Source organism: Periplaneta americana, chromosome 3, assembly GCF_040183065.1.
Source record: "Periplaneta americana isolate PAMFEO1 chromosome 3, P.americana_PAMFEO1_priV1, whole genome shotgun sequence".
Taxonomy (NCBI): domain Eukaryota; kingdom Metazoa; phylum Arthropoda; class Insecta; order Blattodea; family Blattidae; genus Periplaneta; species Periplaneta americana.
This window is the reverse complement of record NC_091119.1, coordinates 153,928,433-153,949,654: the sequence shown is the minus strand read 5'-3', so window position 1 is coordinate 153,949,654 and position 21,222 is coordinate 153,928,433. Positions and strand designations below refer to the sequence as shown.

General features: G+C 34.5%; 1 protein-coding gene across 5 annotated transcripts in view; it reads left to right on the top strand.

The window, feature by feature from the left end:
• The window catches only part of LOC138696688 (insulin-like growth factor-binding protein complex acid labile subunit), a 60,656-nt gene extending 40,719 nt beyond the window's left edge, over positions 1 to 19,937 (top strand). For 2 of the 5 annotated variants that reach the window (XM_069821981.1, XM_069821983.1), the window contains 2 exons: positions 12,488 to 12,580; positions 17,376 to 19,937. In XM_069821981.1, the coding sequence (XP_069678082.1) occupies positions 12,574 to 12,580; positions 17,376 to 19,555 (2,187 nt within the window). In that variant the 5' untranslated portion in view covers positions 12,488 to 12,573 and the 3' untranslated portion in view covers positions 19,556 to 19,937. Of the gene's footprint in view, positions 1 to 10,605; positions 11,316 to 12,462; positions 12,581 to 17,375 lie in introns of those variants that run through there. The other 3 variants (XM_069821980.1, XM_069821978.1, XM_069821979.1) reach the window with 2 other exon arrangements.
• The last annotated feature ends 1,285 nt before the right edge of the window (positions 19,938 to 21,222 follow it).

Genomic DNA, 21,222 nt, shown 5'->3' with positions numbered 1-21,222 from the left:
CCAGATGTGGACCGGTTCATATCAAATATGAAACAAATATTTTAAAAGGCACCTACTAGGTTACAAGTATTTAAAAATATAGCGCCAGAAATTCCCTTACCTCCGAAGCCAATCATAACACGTTGGGGTACTTGGTTGGATGCTGCAAGCTACTATGGAAAATACTACGAAAAAATAGTAGACGTGTTAGCAGTGCTCAATAGTGAGGATTGTTCTTCAGTTGCCATAGCTAAAGAGTTAGTGTCGCAACAGCTAAGAGACCACATTATGTATATTGAACAGAAGTTCAAGGATTTGTCGAAATATATTAAGCTGTTGGAAACAAGTGCCATGGAAATATCTAAGTCTCTTAAAGTAGTACAAGACTTGTCCACAGCCCTAGATCAAGTCAGAGAGGGGCCCTCCCAAGCAGTGACACAAAAACTGAAAACAATTATTGACAAAAATGTTGGATATTCTGATCTTTGCCAAATACGTGATCAGCTAGCAAGTACTGAAAATCAAACACATAACAGTGACAGTGAATACATTTAGTATTTTAAGTTTGCACCCGTCACGTCTTATGACGTAGAAAGAAGTTTTTCGCGCTTAAAATCGGTTCTAACTGACAATCGAAAAAGTTTTCAATTCGAAAACCTTCGAATGTACATAGTCATACACTGTAATAAAACGTACAGAGCACACCATTAAATTCAATGTATTTCCCAAGGTTATTAATAAAATATATGTTGTTCTAGACTGAAGTCACTTTTCAAGCGGATCTGACAGTACCTCCTTTACGGAAGCGGGGTTGGAATGAGTTTATGTTGACATTGAAGTCGGTTACTTACGTACGTGCAGCAACACAAGTCTCCAAGGTCCGGGCCTTGATTATGACGTTAGTGAATCTGAGCTGTACATATGCTGGCTTTATAGTAGGTCATACCCTTCGCGATAATGCTTATTAGAATCTGTTTTGTCTTCTAAAAGCCATTCTGAAAAATAAATTATTGCTGCAAATTGATAACAGATGGTTTTCGGAAAACAGGAAAATTAACATTTCATTGAAAATTTTTTTTTTTCCAAATCCCGGAATTAAATCATTTTTATTGATTTATAACACATACCTAATGATTTTACGGTTTCGTCGTAATTTCCATAACCACTTCAAATTATAATATAGATACTGTACCAAATTCCACTATTACAGCCCATGGTGGCGCACAGGATAGCGGCAGGTTGAGGCTCACACCTTTGCAGACAATAGACATTAGTAACAGTAGGATGTCAGTCCTCGAGCATGCCGCCTTTACTCCCCCCTCCTACTAATACCCCTGTAATTAATTTATGTTAGAGACTGGGTGAACCCCAGATCTACGATGCAGCCGGAGGAATTGGATCAATGGAGAAAATCCATAACCCCGTCTAGAATCGAACCCGCTACTTTCAAACTTGCAAAGTAACTGCTTAACCGTGACGCTACCATGCACCCATCTGCCTAAGTCGTAATAGTACATTATGTAACGAGCCTATAATGATAGTAATTAAGACGCGAGCATGTTTGTTTATGAAACGAGCGCACGTGAGTTTCATAATTTTCATACGAGCGTCTTAATTACCATTATAGGCAAGTTTCATATGACTTTTTATGCTCGACCATATTTCTAACTTGAAATTATTCAGAAGTATTCATTTTACTTGTATCTGACTGAAGATCGGAAGTGACCTTGTGCATAGCTCGTATATTGTGAGATGTGCGCAGACGCGAAAGTATTGATTTTTTCCGAGGAACAATAATGTCATTGACCTTGATGTAATGTAAAGAATAACATGAACTAATTTTGATATAACCTGGAAATTGATTTAAAATTGAAAAACGAGATGACAAATTGAATTTATTTGAATATTATTTACAATTAGCGCTAATTATTATAGTAAGAGAACATAACCTTCTGCGACAGTATTGGATTTCCAGCCTCCGCGACGTTTCCCTCGTTGTCTTTCGATTGCATATCCGAGAATAATCGAAAACCTGAACTTTAATGAATAGGTGTACTTTAATGACATGAGGACTGCTATCAGGTGTATAATTACTATATTTCGGCATGGTCGAGCATAAAATATATAGAGGGGCCAACAAAACTGTGCTATCTATAATTACATTTTCATATTATACGAGTATATATACGAATTTTCTCAAAGTTGAACTGATTTACGGTGGAAATGTGTAATGTCTAGACCTCGGACTTTTAGGCCCTTAAAATCAACTTTAGACACCTAAAAAATACCAGACAGCTAAAAATACGATTTTGTACATCTAAAATGTGTTTCTATCCATTCAATTACAATAACTATAAAGATACAATAAATTAATTAATGAGTATTACGTTATACAGTGACAAAAACAGTAGGGTTAAATAAATATTGTGGTTAGAAACATAATTTTTGTTATGTTTTAAATTATGAATAATAATTATTAATAAATTCATCAGCCTCATTGCTCTCTGACTGCTGATACGTGTTAATATTACAATTAAATTAATTAATTTACCAATGAGTTTATAAATAACTAACACATCATTCATAATTGGCCTTGCAATATATAGCAAAGATTTTCTCAAAATTTCCTGTTGTGAAAGTTTGCCTTCCTTAGACAGAACCATTTTATTAAGCGAAAAAAGATATTTCCAATAATACAGCAGTAATGGGTACATATTTAAGTCTAGCAATATTTGCCATGCACATTCCTACTCCCTGCTCAAGTGCTGAACACAACCAGTCACTTTCAAGGAATTTCTTCATGCCTACAACCAGTCTCTTATAAGGTCTTCTGGTAGAAATGCTATATTATAAAACAAACTGGTTTGTAACTTATCTCTAATTACAATGAAATATGTATAGTGTACATGGTGACCTTCTACGCCAGAGTTGAGACGATATTAGCTCCCAATCATGGATAAATATATAATGGTAGAAGAACTAATTGTAATGTTATTTGTAATTGTAATTGTAAATTTAATACTAATTGTAATTTTATTGTTCATATTGTAGTTGGAATCTCCTGGTAGAGGGGCAGAGAAGGCCTGACGGCCTTATCTCTACCAGGTTAAATAACTAAATACTAGTAAATACTAACTCGACCTTGATCACGAGCGCATAGCGCATCCACTACGTAGCGTCGTAACGTAGACAACAGGGATGTACATGCACACGCAGCGAATAAAGGCAGCAATTAGTACAATAACTTGCGTTACTAAATTTCTGGATATGTAATAGGGTTAATTATTCAGTTATTTAATATACATGTACATATATAAACAAATTGCAAAGGGAAGGGTTTTTTAGGAATAAAAAGAGAAATAGGAAAAGTTAATTGTATGCAAACCATTTTCTTGTTAAAAGCAATTATTTATTATGCAAATACTTCACTTTATTGGTTAGGAGGAACTAATAGGGTCTACCTGCTCGACGTGTGTGATCTCTAAGTACTTTTGAGTATTTGTTGAAAAAATAATAATGACAATATTGATTGAAATAGAGTAGTCTATATTGATTGTGTGATTGTGAAAATATAGTCCTTACTCTCAGTCGTGATTATGTAATGAGTTTTCTTAGAGTGATTTGTGAGATGCACTTAACACGAAAAAACAAATTGATTAAATTAAGATATTGAGAGCCATCGTAATTTTTGGGGTCAATCATTTAAGGGGATATGTGTGATTTTTAAAACTTCCACAATTTTCGGCCAAAATTTGTGAAATTTAAACTATATAAACAAATCTATAATAATATCATCTGTACAAAATTTGGTGCAATTAGGTCTAATCATTTTGAAATTATATTTTTAAGTATATTTTATATTGACGTTACTAAAAAAGCTCCTTGCATCAAAGTTTTCAAAATGTTTAGTTCATATTTGCTCAAAATCTTGAAAATAGTTATTGGAATAAAAGTGAATTAGCTTTTTGAGCTTAGTAGTAGTATAAGTTAAAGTGCAATCAAAGATAAATTATTATTTCTAAATTAAAAAACACGTAGTCTAATAAAAGTAAATATCCAGAAACAAGGAACAAATAAAATATCAACAATACATTTAAAATAAAGTAATAAAAGGAATCTAGATACAATTTACTGACCCAAATGTAAATTAATTTACCTTCGGTGTCAATTCCGAAATCAATTTATTTCTCTCTTCTCCTGAATAAGAATGCCTGTATTTTTTTTATGTTGCGTGTCATAATGCCGTTTTATGTTGCTTTTTTTGCAAATGGTATTTTTTCTTACACAACAAACACTGGACTTCATCACCATGTTCGAAGCATAAATATTGTATCTTCCACTCTTCCTTGAAAGCTTTAAGCGCTTCCGTTCCGTCATGATGCGCTGTGTACTAAGATCTGTACATCCTTTAGCAATGTTTACAGGTAAAAGAGCTCCGCGCGCGCGCAGCGGGCATAAAAAGAGCTCTAGCTCGAAATTACTAGTCACCATCGCAAGACTGTTCTACGCGCCAACCAGGCACAAAGAAAATGTGTGTCTATTCGTCCTCGAGGTTACACTGTTTGCCATGGACCCGAAATTCGAGTGTTTTGTACCCGGCTGAGGAAAATTCTTAGCATGTCTTCCTCAGGATGGGAGCAACGTCATAGATTTACTGCACGTAAATAAATAAGAAAACTTCAGGCAAAATTTTCCGTCCATTTCTTGTTCACGTCAAAATTAAAATTTAGAGGTAGTAAAATGGGCTCGTATAGAGGGTGTAATCATAGTCTAGTATATACAGTCACGAAGCTCAATACGTAGGGAATATGCACCCATAGATAGTTGCTAACCACTGGGATCGCTACTATCGCCTCATCACAGACAATGCGAAATAGTACCGGCACAGTCTATTGTTCCTAGTACCCTCACAACTCAAGCTTCATGACTGTATATACTAGACTGTGATGTAATAGCCCCAAAGATGTCTTTCAGGTCTCGCGGGCCCTGGCGTTGCCAAGGTACTATTTTTCGAGACCAGGCGGCGCCAGGGCACTTTTCAGATTTTCACAATATCGTAAAATTTTGTATTTATAAAAAGTCATATTTTGTTAATATTTAAATCATTTCATAGTGAAGTCTACTCTTCAGACTCAACAACCTCTTTATCTTTGCTATCAGGAAGTTCCTCCAATTTTGTTTTCTATGGGTGCTATTCATAGACATTTCGCTAGCCCGCGCTACGAGCGTGCTAAACTAGCCCCGGCTATCGACTGGTTACTTATACAGGACTCATATCATATCATATCATATCATATCATATCATATCATATCATATCATATCATATCATATCATATCATATCGCTAACACTGGTTTATGAATACGAAAAACATTAGTTCGCTGATCATCCACCGGAAGCCTGCGCTAAGAATGTCTATGAATATGGTCCTATATGCAAACAACTTTTCTGTTCACAGAATGGCCCAGGAGCTTATAAGTCGAAATCCCAGAGCCAGGGCACTTTTCCTTTCAGAAATACACCACCGAATAGCGCGTCAGTTTGTCTCATCCCCCACATGAAAATCATTCACGTTCAGTTATAAGATACTGAGTGGCCATTCTGAAGTTACACTGGGATGGAAGATTCTCCTTCAGCCGGATTTGAACCTGAGTAGTCTTTCGTTAACCGCAGAGCTAACTCGAGCCTACTGTCTTTATGTTTTGTGAACACCCTAGTACAAACGTTTTGCATATTCTATATCTAATCTCTATTTCGTGTTCCCGGAAGTGGGGAGACTCAGTTTTAATCATTCTCTGGCAGTTCAGAACTTGACCTTCAGCAATGTTGTTATTTTCAACGTGATGTGCAATTGCCAGTACCAGAGACTAGAAAGACATTCTTACGTCATGTATTTTGTGTAACCTAAATTAATACAAATGACTAATTACATGCATTATTCTTTTTTGCTACTTTCATGGTTCATTAGATGTTTCCATGAAACGTATGAAGTCTTTTATTTTTACTTCCCTCCTTTCCAGTTTCTTCCTTTTTTATGTTCTGTCTTTGTGTGTGTGTGTGTGTGTGTGTGTGTGTATGTGTATGTATGTATGTAGGCCTATGTATGTACAGTAGTGGCAAAGATCCGGACCGACCCTTGCAGCTGATTTCAGAGCCTTGTTCACTCCAGAGCACGATAGACTGGTAACCAAGACTTTCGTGGTTTGAATCCTGCCTGGGAAGGAAACATTTTTTTATTCCCTATTCAAATTTATTCCCAATACTTTTCGATTGCAGCGATATTTTACTACTTAATTAACTTATTATTCCCAGAACATGAATTTTACCAGCAATCGAAAAGTATTGGGAATAAATTTGAATAAGGAACAAAAAGGACGACCTACAACTTTACATACATTCCAGACCCAATACGATCAATGAATCGATTGACAAGTTAAATTGTGACCTAGCCACTGTCTCCACTTGGGCGGCCAATTTCGGACTCGCACTTAATCCAAGTAAGACTCAAGCCATAATTATTGGACATAAGCGTTTAGTTAACTCCCTTAATAACAGTAATCTTTCAGTTGTTACTCTTAACAACACGCTAATCCCTTATTCATCTGTCGTAAAAAATCTTGGCTTCTTTTTTGATAATAATCTAAGTTGGAATTTTCAAGTTAAAGAAACGATAAAAAAAATCTGTTCCTCCATTCACTGTTTGAGTCGCTTGAGAAACTTCTTGCCCCAGCAACTAAAACTTACCCTAGTGCAAACCCTAGTAACGCCGCACTTCGATTATTGTGACGTTTTGTTAAGTGACCTAAGTTCTGAATTGTCAGTCAAGTTACAGCGAGCTCAGAATATGTGCGTCAGATACGTGTGCAACATCCGACGGTATGATCACATATCACCGTCCTTCGCAAGTCTCTCGTGGCTCCGACTTAAAGAACGTAGAACTTTACACTCTTTGTCTTTACTCTTTCGAATTCTGCACACTTCAACACCAAATTACCTTTCGTCTCGTTTCTCTCATCTATACTCTAACCACGACGTAAATACCAGATCACTTATCTGTGGCACGCTAAGTATACCTCTTCATAGAACATCTTGTTATTCATCATCTTTTACAATATCCACCTCGCGTCAATGGAATTCCTTGTCACAAAGTATTAGGGGCTGCAAGACAATAAACACCTTTAAGAACAGCTTAAAAGATAACCTTATTAGCATTTCACTCCAATCATACTGATTTAAACTATCACTGACTACATTGTTACTTTTTTCTTTAGACATCATCCTGATTGTGCTGTATTTTAATTGTCTCGTAATAATCTCTTTCTATTATCTAATATTATTTGAAATATATTAACATTCTATGTATTTTAGTTTAATTCTGCTACACAGTTTATTTCAGTGTTTAATTAATAGTTCATAGTATTTTGTTGTTTAATTTGTAAATAACTTTTGTATACATGTAACTCTCATCTCAATCAAATTGTTGGATTCTTTGTAAGTTCATGCATATGTATATACACTTTTTGCTGGTTGAGTGGAAGAGAAGGCCTTACGGCCTTAACTCTGCCGGCTAAAATAAATCATTATTATTATTATTATTATTATTATTATTATTATTATTATTATAAAAAAAGTTTCCTTCCAGGCAGGATTCGAACCACGAAAGTCTTAGTTACCAGTCTATCGATCTCTGGAGTGAACAAGGCTCTGAAATCAGCTACAATGGTCAGTCCGGTTTTTTTTTTGCCACTACTGTACATACGTACAAACACACATACAGCTTACAAAATATGAATTCAATTAATATCTCGGATAAATAACGCTTTTTGCGTGCACAGTAAATAATTTCATGAAAGTAAGTCTTTTGGATAATAATTTAATAAAATAAATTATAAATTGTAATAGAATTCACAACATATTCGTTTACTTGTCTGAACAAAAATAATCATTTTCACATAGCTGACTGTTGATTAAAATTATAGATGGATTGTAATAGTTTGACAATTCATTTGACATAGTAAGTTATACAAATAGTGGTTTTATTAGTTACAGTGTTTAATAATGTAATGAGAAAGTGTACCTATTTGCTTGGCGCTTTTTGTCATTTTGGCTTCTTCCTTTCCTTTATGAAATATTATATTTCAGGTTGGTAAATGCTATATAATAGAGGTGCTTGCGCCAAGTTTTTTAATTCCCGAGACTCTGTTATGTACTCGACGTCTGTGTATTGAATATTATTTTTTTGCACAATTATAATTTATATCTTTATTTTATTTATTACGTATTCATTTTTGAACTGAACGTTTGTCGTTTTGTTAATGGCAATGTGTAATTTTCTAGGTGGCCGTGTTTTTGTATTCTTTTGTTTTATTTGTTGGATACGACCACAGTCTAGGTATACGACTGTCTTTTACGTGTATGCATTGTTCAGATAAATAAAAAGCTATTGCAATATGTGAAATTGAAATGTCTGAATCTTTTTCTATAAATAAAGAGAATGACAGTCTTTATCCCATAACATTTAATAATTGTTTAAATTTACGTTCAATTTTAATGTTAATAAATAAAGTTACAGCTTATTCTGTCAGAGTTCTTATTCTTTTTTTAATTTACAAGTGATTGTATATCAAGTTTGTAGAGAATCATGGAAGACCCTTTCAGGGCGGGGAAAAGGTGTTGAGATGTATAGCGAAGTAACAGCCGCCAACAGTTGGATTGCAAACAAGAAAGGACTTTCGACTAATGAATGGATATCTAGCCTGAAAATGACAGCAAATTTAGCAGCTGTTCGTTCCGTTCCCGGCAGATCTCTCAACGGTACCCGGTGCAGACATGGCTGCCCTGAGATTGAAACTTTAGCACACGTCTTGGGATTCTGTGAACAGGGATTGCTCTTGAGGAACTCTAGACATCATCTTGTAAGATTCAAAATTGCTGCCGCATTAAGAAATAAGGGCTGGATAGTAGAAGAAGAAATCTCCTGTCTAGCTGAAAATGGGTCAACGAGACGAGTATATATTTTAGCGTACAATGCTGACACTAAACAGGGCATCATTGTGGATCCCACGATACGTTTTGAAATACAGGGACATCACTTTATTTTTACCAACATTTTTAACATTAACCTGGCTATACTCGGAAACACTGTTACCCCCCTTCCATTACAGGAGTTTGGAGTTGCCACTGCAATATGTAAACAAATCATTTTACTAGCTATAGGAGGAGAGAAAAGTAGTGTATCCACTTATGTTACAGGGAAATATAGTATTACGATTTTCAGTTTGGTCATTACTTTACAGTATTTTTATCAAAACACGTAGGATAGCAACAATTTTTTTTCACAAACTCAATTGTTCAGGCGGTTATATACATTATATAATGTCTACTTTATTCAGCATATTACTAACCTAATTTATTCCTGAGAATTTTGTGAGCACTTCCTTAAGAAACCCTAATTTCTACAGCTAACTTCTTGACCGACTAATTACGACCTCGCTGCATCCTTTCTCTAGCATATTCTATAGCATCTTCTGTCACCTTTGTTGGCCATCTTACACTGTACGCTCTGTTACTCTAAATTTATATACCAGATTAATGACATTTTTACGAAAATATTCCGTAATGATATAATCAGGAAACTGTGAAAAAAAAACTGTTGTTCACATTCGGTTACATTGTAATTTCAGTTTCCATCATCGTCCTTCATACCTAAAAATAGTAAAACAAAACTCTTGTTTAAATAATGTTGTTAAGTACCGTACCATATTATAGGGTACCGTACTTTCGGTACCTCTAATCTTCACTTGTGCTCAGTCTACACAGATAAATTCAGTTATGCTACACACCATACTTGTGTGAAAATAAACTTCAATAATATAAGCTCTTTCTTCTATAGAAAACAACATATTTCTGAAACACACTGTACTTCACTGCTAGCAACAGCGGCCGTAAGTTTGTGTGACTGACGTTGGCAAGGACATTAGTGAAAGGGGTGAGAGTCAAGTACGTTTAGAAACGCAGGTACAATAAAAATTGAAGTAAAAATAAAATGATGTCCCTGTAGAATGTCATCAGTCAGCCGAGGTCCACCTTGAGAAGAAGTCGATCTAAGAGCCTACAGTCAACTATTTCAAGCTGAAATATGCCTTAATTCACGTGGAGGTATTCGGCTTGCTCATAGGTGCTCGAGGGACTATACCAGCTTTTTTCGAAGAATTTCGACGGCAGTTTGCTCTGCCAATATCTCTGAAGGATGACATTGTGATAATTGTGTTAAAAAAATCCTGCCAAATCCTAATTAATCACATGGTGCCACATTAATAGCAATTGTAATTTTTCACGCCTTTTCTTTATTTCCCTTCTTTAAAATTTAATATCTATATTTACATATTGTGTACAGAGTGATTTATATAGAACTGACACATTTCTTTCATTAATTGTTTCAAAACGAATTGTGCTAGCGACAACTTATTATACCTAAAATGTAGAGGAATTTTGGGAGATTATTTACCCCTATAGAAAATGTTGTCCGGCGTTGTCAAATCCGGAGATCTCGGTGGCCACAGGTTCCTGGAAATTATTTTGTCGTCACATAACCGGATAAATGGAACCATGCTTCATCTTTGAACCATGTGATGGACAATATGGCAGGATTTTGCACAATGAACGTCTGAAACCAACGACAATAAATCAATCTTTTATCCTTATCTCGTTCCTGTAGCTGATGAACAACCGTAACCCTATATGGCTTTAGGCTCTCTGACACATTGAGTAGGTGTACCCTATCTCCTGCGACAAACGTCTTAATGATTTTTTGGGTGACTGCTCCAGTCGTGCTCTTACGTCAACAACAACCGTGGGAAGCCTAGATGAACGATGCTTGCTCTTTTCACTCACCAGAGATCCAGTTGTTTCCAATTTGTTTACCAGTCCCAGTATTGTGTTTCTTTTGGGAGGATTGCGAACACCAAATTCTCTCTAGTATGCCCTTTGAGTAGCTGTAATTGAATTCGTAATCCAGTATTGCTTCACAAGGAAGAGTCGTTGATTTACTGTGTACTGCATTTTCACGTTGACACAAAATGTCGAAAACAGCTGCCAACAATAGGAATAAAACATAAACATCTGCGCATCTAGTGACAAGGAATCGAAACTCCATAACATTCTGCTGTTGGTTTCAAACGTTCATTGTGCAAAATCCTGCCATATTGTCCATCACATGGTTCACAGATGAAGCATGGTTCCATTTATCCGGTTATGTGACGACAGAATAATTTCCAGGAACCTGTGGCAACCGAGATCTCCGGATTTGACAACGCCGGACATCATTTGCTATAGAGGTAAATAATCTCCCAAAATTCCTCTACGTTTTAGGTATAATAAGTTGTCGCTAGCACAATTCGTTTTGAAACAATTAATGAAAGAAATGTGTCAGTTCTATATAAATCACTCTGTATAATAATTTTTTTGAGGATATACTGAGTCCGTAAGGGCTACCCTCAATGGGGGGCAGTTTACTATTATTATTGTTATTATTACTTAAAACACAGCTGTGTTGTAAGTAATTCGTTTACTGCACTGTTATTTCCAGCGTTTCCGTAGTAACCATTGAACGTGTTGTAGGCCTAAATTCAAGTAACATGGCATGCAACAATGAAGGTAAATATGCAAAAAGAGTATGATCGTGCAAAAACTTTTTTTAAGTAAGACTTTTTTACCTTTGTCTTTTCTTTCTTTCTATTTTGTTTCTTTCCTTCTTTTTCATGTTTCAATTAATTATAGGCTAATTATTAATTTATTTTTGACTTCTTCCTTCTCTTTACGAAACGTTTTCTTAATTAAGCCTTTTTTACTTATGTCTGTTTTATATTTCGGTACTTTTCTTCTTCTTTTTTATGTTTCAATTAACTAGTCAATTTCTCCCTTCTTCAATTTCTTTTTTTTTTCCGTAACCGTAGCACGTCAACTGAATGCTAATAAAAATGGATTTTATAAATAATGAAAAATTGTAAATTTTAAATTTATATATTCTTTATATATTCTTATTTATATATTTATATATATATATATATATATATGTGTAATAAACATAAAATAAATTGTATTATATACTTCTTAATTTAAATTCAGGAATTCGCCCCTGAGCACGAATTCTACTCTTTCAGGGGTGAGCTAAAATTTTTATCTATGTATATTATATTTTATGTTACAATTATTAGAAAAATAAATAAATAAAATGGAATCAGTCTCTCATACCGGAGAAATATGTTTTATAGTGGGTAAAAGACCTGCAGTTTGAGGTTCTCACGACTATTTTGGTTTTCTACGGCTCTTATTTATTATCAATTCATCGTCTATGAGCAACGTCTATAATTAAAGGGAGTGTTAAATAAAGAATTGTAATTTATTCTGTGAGGATCTCCCATATTGTTTACAAATTTTCGTTCTCTAAACTAGCTCGTAACGGAAAATATAATTTTTGTTGAGTCGGTAGACGTGGGTTTATCTTCAGAAGCTGCAAACATCCTGTCCGGGCCTCCCTTGGTACAACTGAACAGTTCAGACGCGCAGTTTGTAGGCAGCAGAACGTTTTTCAGCATGAAAGGTAAGCAAATGTTAATGGTATTTTGTAATATAATGATACTTTATTCTCAATTCATTGGTAATAAAAATTATTATCCTTCCTTTCACGTGTATAAAATATTACCTCTAATTCAGTCTATGCCATATAATTTGATTTGAATCTATAGAATCAGGGACATCACTTTATTTTTACAAACATTTTTAACATTAACCTGGCTATACTCGGAAACACTGTTACCCCCTTCCATTTGGTGTTACTAGTGCAATATGTAAACAAATCATTTTACTAGCTATAGGAGGAGAGAAAAGTAGTGTATACATTTATGTTACAAGGAAATAGGATATTACGATTTTCAGTTTATTTATTACTTTTACGGTATTTTATCAAAATAGAGTATAGTAGTAACAGTATTTTTTCACAAACGCAACTCTTCAGGCGGTTGAATTCATTATATAATGGACACTTTATTCAGTATATTACCGTACTTTCGGTAACTCTAATCTTCATTTCTGCTCAGTCCACACAGATAAAGTTATTCAGTCATGCTACACACCGTACCTGTGCGAAATAAGCAGGGGGGGGGTTTTTACGGAGATCGCGAAATTCACGACATGATAGATATACAATAGATTTTTACTAATCTTCACGAATCAAGTTATTCTGATTAATAATATAGGGATAAAACAATCGCGACAAATCGCGAAATAGAGTTCTAATAGCGAAATATGAACACATTCGCGAATTATTATTATTATTATTATTATTATTATTATTATTATTATTATTATTATTATTATTATTATTATTATTATTGCGTCGTTTTATAGCGAATTTCATATTCTGAATTTTTTTCGGACTTTTTTTTCATTTGAATTTGTTATACATTCAAGTAGGCTACATTATATGGTATTCCAGGTGTTCCTGATTACATTCGTGAACTCAAAAGACGGAGAATTAAACATTTCACTAATAATTTGTACGTGTTAATTTGAGGACTGCAAGTTTTTTTTTTTTTAATGAATGTGTGTTAAATACAGTCTCAATTTAACAAATATTGCCTATTGGCCATACCGCACCTTTACCAGAATCCAACGAACCTTTAATGTTAATAAAATTATTTTGAAAGTAATATTCATACTGAGTTAATACTCCAATTTCAAAATAATTGTATTTTCCAAAATTTCTATTAATATCCGCCAAGAGTTCAAATCAATCTCCAACAATCTCCTCCGACACCAATATTAAAAAACACAAATGATAAAATCAATCTCTATAAATACCTGTCCTGGAAATAAGTTTCAATAATATAGGCTTTTTCTTCTATAGGAAACGCAACCATATTTCTGAAACACACTATACTCTGTACTATTTACTTCACTGCTAGCAGACTTCGAATGCAACAGCGGCCGTGAGTTTGTGTGGCTGATAGGAGCAAGAATATTACTGCAAGGGGTGGGAGTCAAGTAGTACATTCAGAAACGCATGTACAATAAAAATGCAAGTAAAAATAAAGTGATGTCTCTGTATAATAATAACTGCTCTTATACAGTACGTTAATGAACATTTAATTTCATACATTCTTGTAAGAATTTCAAGAAAGTAAGATTTTAAGCCGAAAAAGGAACATAAAGAAACCTATTATAGATTTTATATTAATATTAGAATCTTTTCCAAAGGATCGAAGGTATTGTTCAACATTCATAATTTTGAAAATTTAGATTACATCTGAAACCTCAGAGCAAGCCTCTTGATCTGGCCCGGGTTCAAATCCTGGTTGGAACAAATTACCTGGTTGGGTTTTTTCAGGGTTTTCCTCAACCAATTGAAGCAGAATTGCTGGGTAATTTTCGGCATTGGATCTCGGACTCATTTCGCTATCATTAATTCAAATATCATCATCATCCTTACAATAGACCGGGTTAAGTTCACGGTGCGGCTTGTAGCAAAAAAACCGGACCGATCTTGTAGCTGATTTCATTCATTCATTCATTCATTCATTCATTATCTTCCATATATCTTACATGAGCAATGAAGCTTTAAGATGTGGAACAAGTCAAAATTTTACAATATTACAATTACAATTTTTACAAATTTTTACAATATTCTACAATTTTTACAGTTTTACAATGTAGTAATTTTCTACAATGATGAGGTGACATCCGAGGATTCGCCAAAAGATTACCCGGCATTGGCCTTTTGGTTGGGGAAAACCTCTGAAAAACCCAACCAGGTAATCCAACCCAAGCCCGAACGCAGCTCCGGTTCAGCAGCCCAGCGAGTCTGCCGACTGAGCTATAGAGTCACAGATTCAAATTTTACAAAACACATCCATCTGTATAATTAATTGTAACAATGAAATTTATTGCATTTGTTCGATTCTTGCCGTCTTTTGAGTCCTTCAGTGCCTCAAACTTACAGACGAAAAAACTTTGAGGGTTTTATTTTCATCTGGCATCAATATTACATTTCTACCTCTATTCGGCAAAGATAACTGCGTATTTTTACATTAAATAGCAGTACATACCTCTGACTTCACTATCCATATTGAAATTACCACAGTTTGACACAATACACAGCACAGAATTCTTTTGTATCAGCTACAAGGGTTGGTCCGGTTTTTTTTTGCCACTACTGTACAAGAGTGCGGCCGTTCGGCTACCCAATCATTCACAAACAAGAATAGGAATGGTAAGCACAATAAGCCTCAGGCTGCAGTGTAAGTCTTCGGGTTCCTCCTCCGTACAAGAGAGAGAGAGAGAGAGAGAGAGAAAAGCCTCTTGGTGACTTATTGTGCCCACTCAGGATACTTGAAACTATCAATCCATTTCCGCACTATACGATAATAAATTTAATTATACAAAAACTTGAACCTCCCAACTTTTATTTCCCTTCTGAAAGAAGTCATATCAGGATTTGTATTACCCGAAACCTGTGAACCTTCCATTCATTGGCAAGCCGTAGTAACAAATAGAACACATAGGGCGATGTTTTGGAATGGTACACAACTGGATATAAGTCAACAATATTATTTATGGGGAAAAAACGTATATACTACAATGTACATAATGTATGTGTACAAACTTAGAATCGGGAAATGAAATACACATGAAGGGAAATAACGTACTAAAATTTATATTTTGAGGATTCAAATTGTCATGAACTTTTAAAAGCATTTTTCTCAGAAGTAATATTATGTCCTCCTCTTTTACACTTTGTATTATTTTATTTTATTTTTACTTTGTATTTATTTGTATTTTTTATATTATTTACACAACGTTAATTTCTATTTACACAATGTAAACAAATAAATTTGAATTTGAATTTTTTATATATATAGTCCCCACACCTCGCTGGTCCAAGGCTGGTCAGCATTTATTATCTGATTTATAGAAAGATCTGCTTCTACATTTTACGACACATTCACACGTTACCTCAGACATACAAGATGTCATAATATATTCTCTAAAATTTATTGTCAATAGATAGTTTATTCGAAGCCTAGAGAAACAAACTGAATTCTATCATGATTACGCAACAGTAGTAGAGTTACAATGCATTCTTTATATTGGTATGCATTTGTTTCCTAACCAAGTCCTCCTAAGACGATGATAATTGAAATCGATTTCGATGAACGCTTCTGTATAATCTTTTCGCCGTAAGAAAAATCCTAATGTAAACAATAACACGTGACTGAAGTGAGGCTTCATTGGCCGCTGTTTGGCGCCATAGATTCTCAGTACGTGTTCCCGCCTACTGTTGTACATTCTGTTTCATCCCGTTACTCGTCAAGTAGGTCTAACCCCACTACTAAGCATTCGTTTGCTTAGGAAACATTTATTTTATAATTACTGTAATTAAATTATTTTTAAGTCTTATGTCTTCACAACGGACAGTTGAGGATGCAAAAGCCATACTTCAGTACCACGTGCTTACGTGAACAACTACGAGCTCAAGTGACGCCAGCTTGTTACAAGAACAGACTACCTCGGTATTACTGTTGGTAGGCTATTCATCCGCGTTCATAGTACATAACAAAATATAAAAGTAGCTTTTCTTTTACATAGCGTTTTACATATGAGTGAAGTTAAATGTTTCATCGTATTTAACAACTAGGATTCAATGTTTTCTTTTCAAATAATACAAGATTGTGGTTTCCAAATACGGACTATATTTTCCTGCGTCATGTGAGTGTTTCGACTGGAAGCCAATCACGGGTATGACAGCAACGTGCTTATGTTTACATTAGGATTTTTCTTACAGCGAAAACAGTATAGCTTCCTCCTTGCTTGATGTAGGTATACTTGTTTTTTTGAAAGATGGGATATGACAGGAGCGTTGCGATCGGAAAAACAACTGAATGTCACATAGCGTGGTAGGCCTGTTACTATGGTAACAACGGTTGAGTTGCCAAACTTACAGTTTCCGTATGGCGAGTGCTTAATAGCTCTCTTGGCAACATTTATTGTGCACACAATGTTAGCATTGGCACGTTTCGTCTTTGATTCTCTGTCGATTTTTGTATCGTTTTCTTACCTTCGCGTCAATTGTCAATGAATGTTTTAACGTCAGTCATCTTAACGACAATTGCTAGCTACCATCAGCTGGCAGCGTGGTAGTCCATATTGGCAACATGGCACTGTAGTTCCAAGCTCGGCCGCTTAACTGTCATGTCCCATCTTTCAAAAAAACAAGTATAGATACAACTTTCGAAATTTCGTGCCTTTTATACAAATTTTCAGAAATTGAAATAGGCCTACTCCAAAAAAGGACCTTTGGATTAATGATTTGGACATAATTATTTATTTCTAAATTGCAGGCAACATGCTGTTCAGCAAGAGAAAACTTCTCGCTGGCACTGCCATCCTCCTTCTCGTGTGTGCCTCCTCGACTTCTTCCTGTCCAATATCCTGTCGATGCAACGGCGGAGTTTTCGACGTGGCAAGCTACAGGATCGTGAACGGACCGGACTGTTCGGGTGCGTTTCTTCAAGATATCCCATCGGGAATGACCAATAAAGACATTGGTCTTAACGCATCGTACAACAACATTAATATCTTACGAAATAACGCCTTGAACGACGCTGGAGCTACTGGTCTGGAGATGCTAATTCTCAATAATAATGGTCTCGCAGTAATCGAGAAGGACGCTTTCAGAGGTCTTCTTAAGCTACGGTCGATCTCGCTGTCAAACAATAAACTGACCTCTATAGATCCAAATGTGTTCTCGTACAGTGCTCTTCTGTCAACGCTGTATCTTAAGAACAACATGATAGAGACACTGCATCCGGACACCTTCAAGGTAAACTTCGCACTGTCTAACTTGTATCTCACCAAGAACCGAATCACGTCTTTGAATAATTCCATATTCAAAAACAATCCTAGACTGTGGATCTTGGAGTTCAGTTTTAACAGTCTGTCGACTCTCCCAGACGACCTTGTAAATAGTACTCTTATCCTGAGACATTTCGACTTCAGCAAGAACTGTATACCTGTCCTATATCCGGAGATATTCTGGAACAAAACGGAGTTAGTACATGTTGACTTGAGTAGTAATAATTTATCTCTAATCCACGTGGACACTTTTAAAGATAACATGAACATAGTTCATATTGATTTAAGTAACAACTACATCACTGGAATCGATCGTAAAACGTTCAGAAACAATCCATACCTTCAATATTTGAATCTTAATGGAAATAAGATAGTTGCATTTCATTTTGAAGTACTGAAAGTCGCGACTAAGCTCAGATATCTGGATCTGGGAAGTAATGACATAGGCTATCTGCACTCCAATACTTTCACCAGCAATCTTGAGCTAAGATTTTTGGACGTCAGTCACAATAGAATAATTTCTCTTACTCATACAATATTCCAAAATAACCCAAACCTCGAATATGTAGTTATAAAAGGCAACTACATTGCATCAATTGATTCTGAATTGTTTAAATACAACAGTTTTCTCAGGCATATTGATGCAAGCTTCAATAGGCTGACGTACATCCTACGTAATACCTTTCTGACTAATTTGGAACTGAGAGAATTTAATGTCAGTAATAATGTTATAACATCCTTCCATCCTGAAACACTAAAGTTCGCCACGAAACTTCAGTCTTTTGACATCAGTAGGAATGCCATAAAATTCATTCAGCCTCAGTCTTTCGCCAGTAACACCCACCTTAAGTTCCTAGATCTCAGCAGAAATCGTATATCTGATATCGATCCTCATATGTTCATTAAAAATCCAAACATTATTGACTTTCGCATTAAGTATAATAAACTGAAATTTGTTAATGACGAGCCGATCTTGCATGCACCCAGCTTGAGATATTTTAGTTTGGACTTCTGCAATATAAGTTACTTGCCTGTGCAGGCGTTCCAGAACCTATCAGGCCTCGTAAGACTCTCGTTAAGTAACAACAGACTGATGAAACTGGATGAAAGCAAATTTGGACTTTCGCCAAATGTTATCACATCTTCGTGGAGTATATTTTCGTCCCTTACACAATTGAAAGAATTAGACTTAACAAACAACCAGTTCACAACTCTTGACGTAAGACTGTTTGCGAATCTCGAACGTTTGAGTCGGCTGAGAATAACTGGGAATCCAGTTCAGTGCAACTGCAAGTTGAAGATTTTGAGGTCGTGGTGTCTTAGATGGGAAGTAGACACTGGATTGGTTTTATGTGATGACATTGCCAAGTCTTCTTGGGATGTAGTGGATACACTAGCGTGTTTTACCACTTCGACAACTCCTACAACCACTACTACAACCGTAAAAACAAAGCCGATACCTGCTTGGAAAATGAAATCTAAACAATCACCTCCGACTTCAAGGAACGTGACGACAGTGATCTTTACTATTCTGGCTATTGTCATCGTCGTGCTTGTCGGCACCTTCCTTTGGAGACGCTACAGGACGGAAGGTTTTGCGTTTTTTAGGCGCAGAATATCCCAAGATAATACCTGCTTGATTCACGATTGTGAAAATGACATTTGAATTGAACTATTCTAATTGAAAATATTTCAAATAATAACTTTTTGATGCCTTGTTGTAAACTGGCAGTGTTTATCGGATATGTAGATTAAGACATCAAATTGCTGTTTGTAGATATAGCAGAGGAGGCAAGATCTGTCCTGTGACCTTCTCATGTGTCGTGGCTATATTACCAATGGATATTGAAGGGGAAGATATGCTTTAGTCTGAGATGAACTTCCGTACCGGTACATTCGTATAATATCAACCATCCTGAAACAAATTCTCTTTATCATAGCTCATTCTTTTCTCTCTCGCACAGCTCATATGCCAAGTCTCGCCTCCTCATCTGTGCTTAATGTAATCAGCGTGTTTATATGAAAATAAATTTTACACGTAAAATCCATATACTTGTAATCATATTTATTTCAGCCGGACATCAATTGAACCGACTAATAATATTTATTTATTTATTTATTTATTTATTTATTTATTTATTTATTTATTTATTTATTTATTTATTTATTTATTTATTTATGTATTTATTTATTTATGTATTTATTCATTTATTTATTTATTTATTTATTTATTTATTTATTTATTTATTTATTTATTTATGTATTTATTCATTCATTCATTTATTCATTTATTCATTTATTTATTTATTCATTTATTTATTCATTTATTTATTTATTTATTTATTCATTCATTCATTTGTTGATGAACATAACAGGCAAAGCTCAATTACAATGTTCAGGACTAACAAATTAATTGATAAAACATAAACAAGGAAAAGGAAACATACACTTATTAAGAACTGAAACATAATAGAAAAAAGGGAGAGAAAAAAAGAGAAATTGAAATAAGGTGTGAAAGTAGCTTCAAATTAACTAACAACAATATTCTGTAAAATAGGATAACAAATAATTCTGTATCTAGAGAAATTCATATTGAAAATATCAACATTCGGATGAGGATGTAATTTATTGTATAACTGTAACATTTGGAAAACTGGGGAATTTTTGTGGGATTCAGTATTTGTCCATGGTATGTAAAACAAATTTTGAAATTTCGTTTTAAGCTTAGGTGCATATAATGTTATATAATAAAATAAACCAACACAGTCCAACTTATTGTTAATAATTTTATAAAGAAAGTTTAAAGATTGACAATTTCGTCGAATTTGCAAACTAGTAAAATGGAAATGTTGAAGCATTGTAGCATAACTCTCATAGGTAGGATAATCATTATAAAGTCTGTAATATAACCATTTTAGAAATTTATTTTGAATTTTTTCTAGTAACAGAATATATCTGTTAGTAACTGGGTTCCAGATAACAGCAGCATATTCTAATTTAGATCGAACAATGGAATTATACAAAATTATTATAGTTTTCATTTTTATAGGACAAATTTATAATATTATTAATATGACTATAAAATGTAAAATTGCTGCTAAATAATATACCTAAATCTTTATGTTCATTTTTTGCTGGTAAAACTTTTGCCTCTATTTTATATGACAATTTAATTGTATTTTTCAATCTAGAAAAGGTCATATGTATACACTTATTTATATTAAATAACAATTTATTATTAATACTCCATATATGTAAGTTTGTAATATCTGTTTGAAGTAGCTTACAATCTGATATAGTTTTGATTTCTTTATACAATTTAATATCATCCGC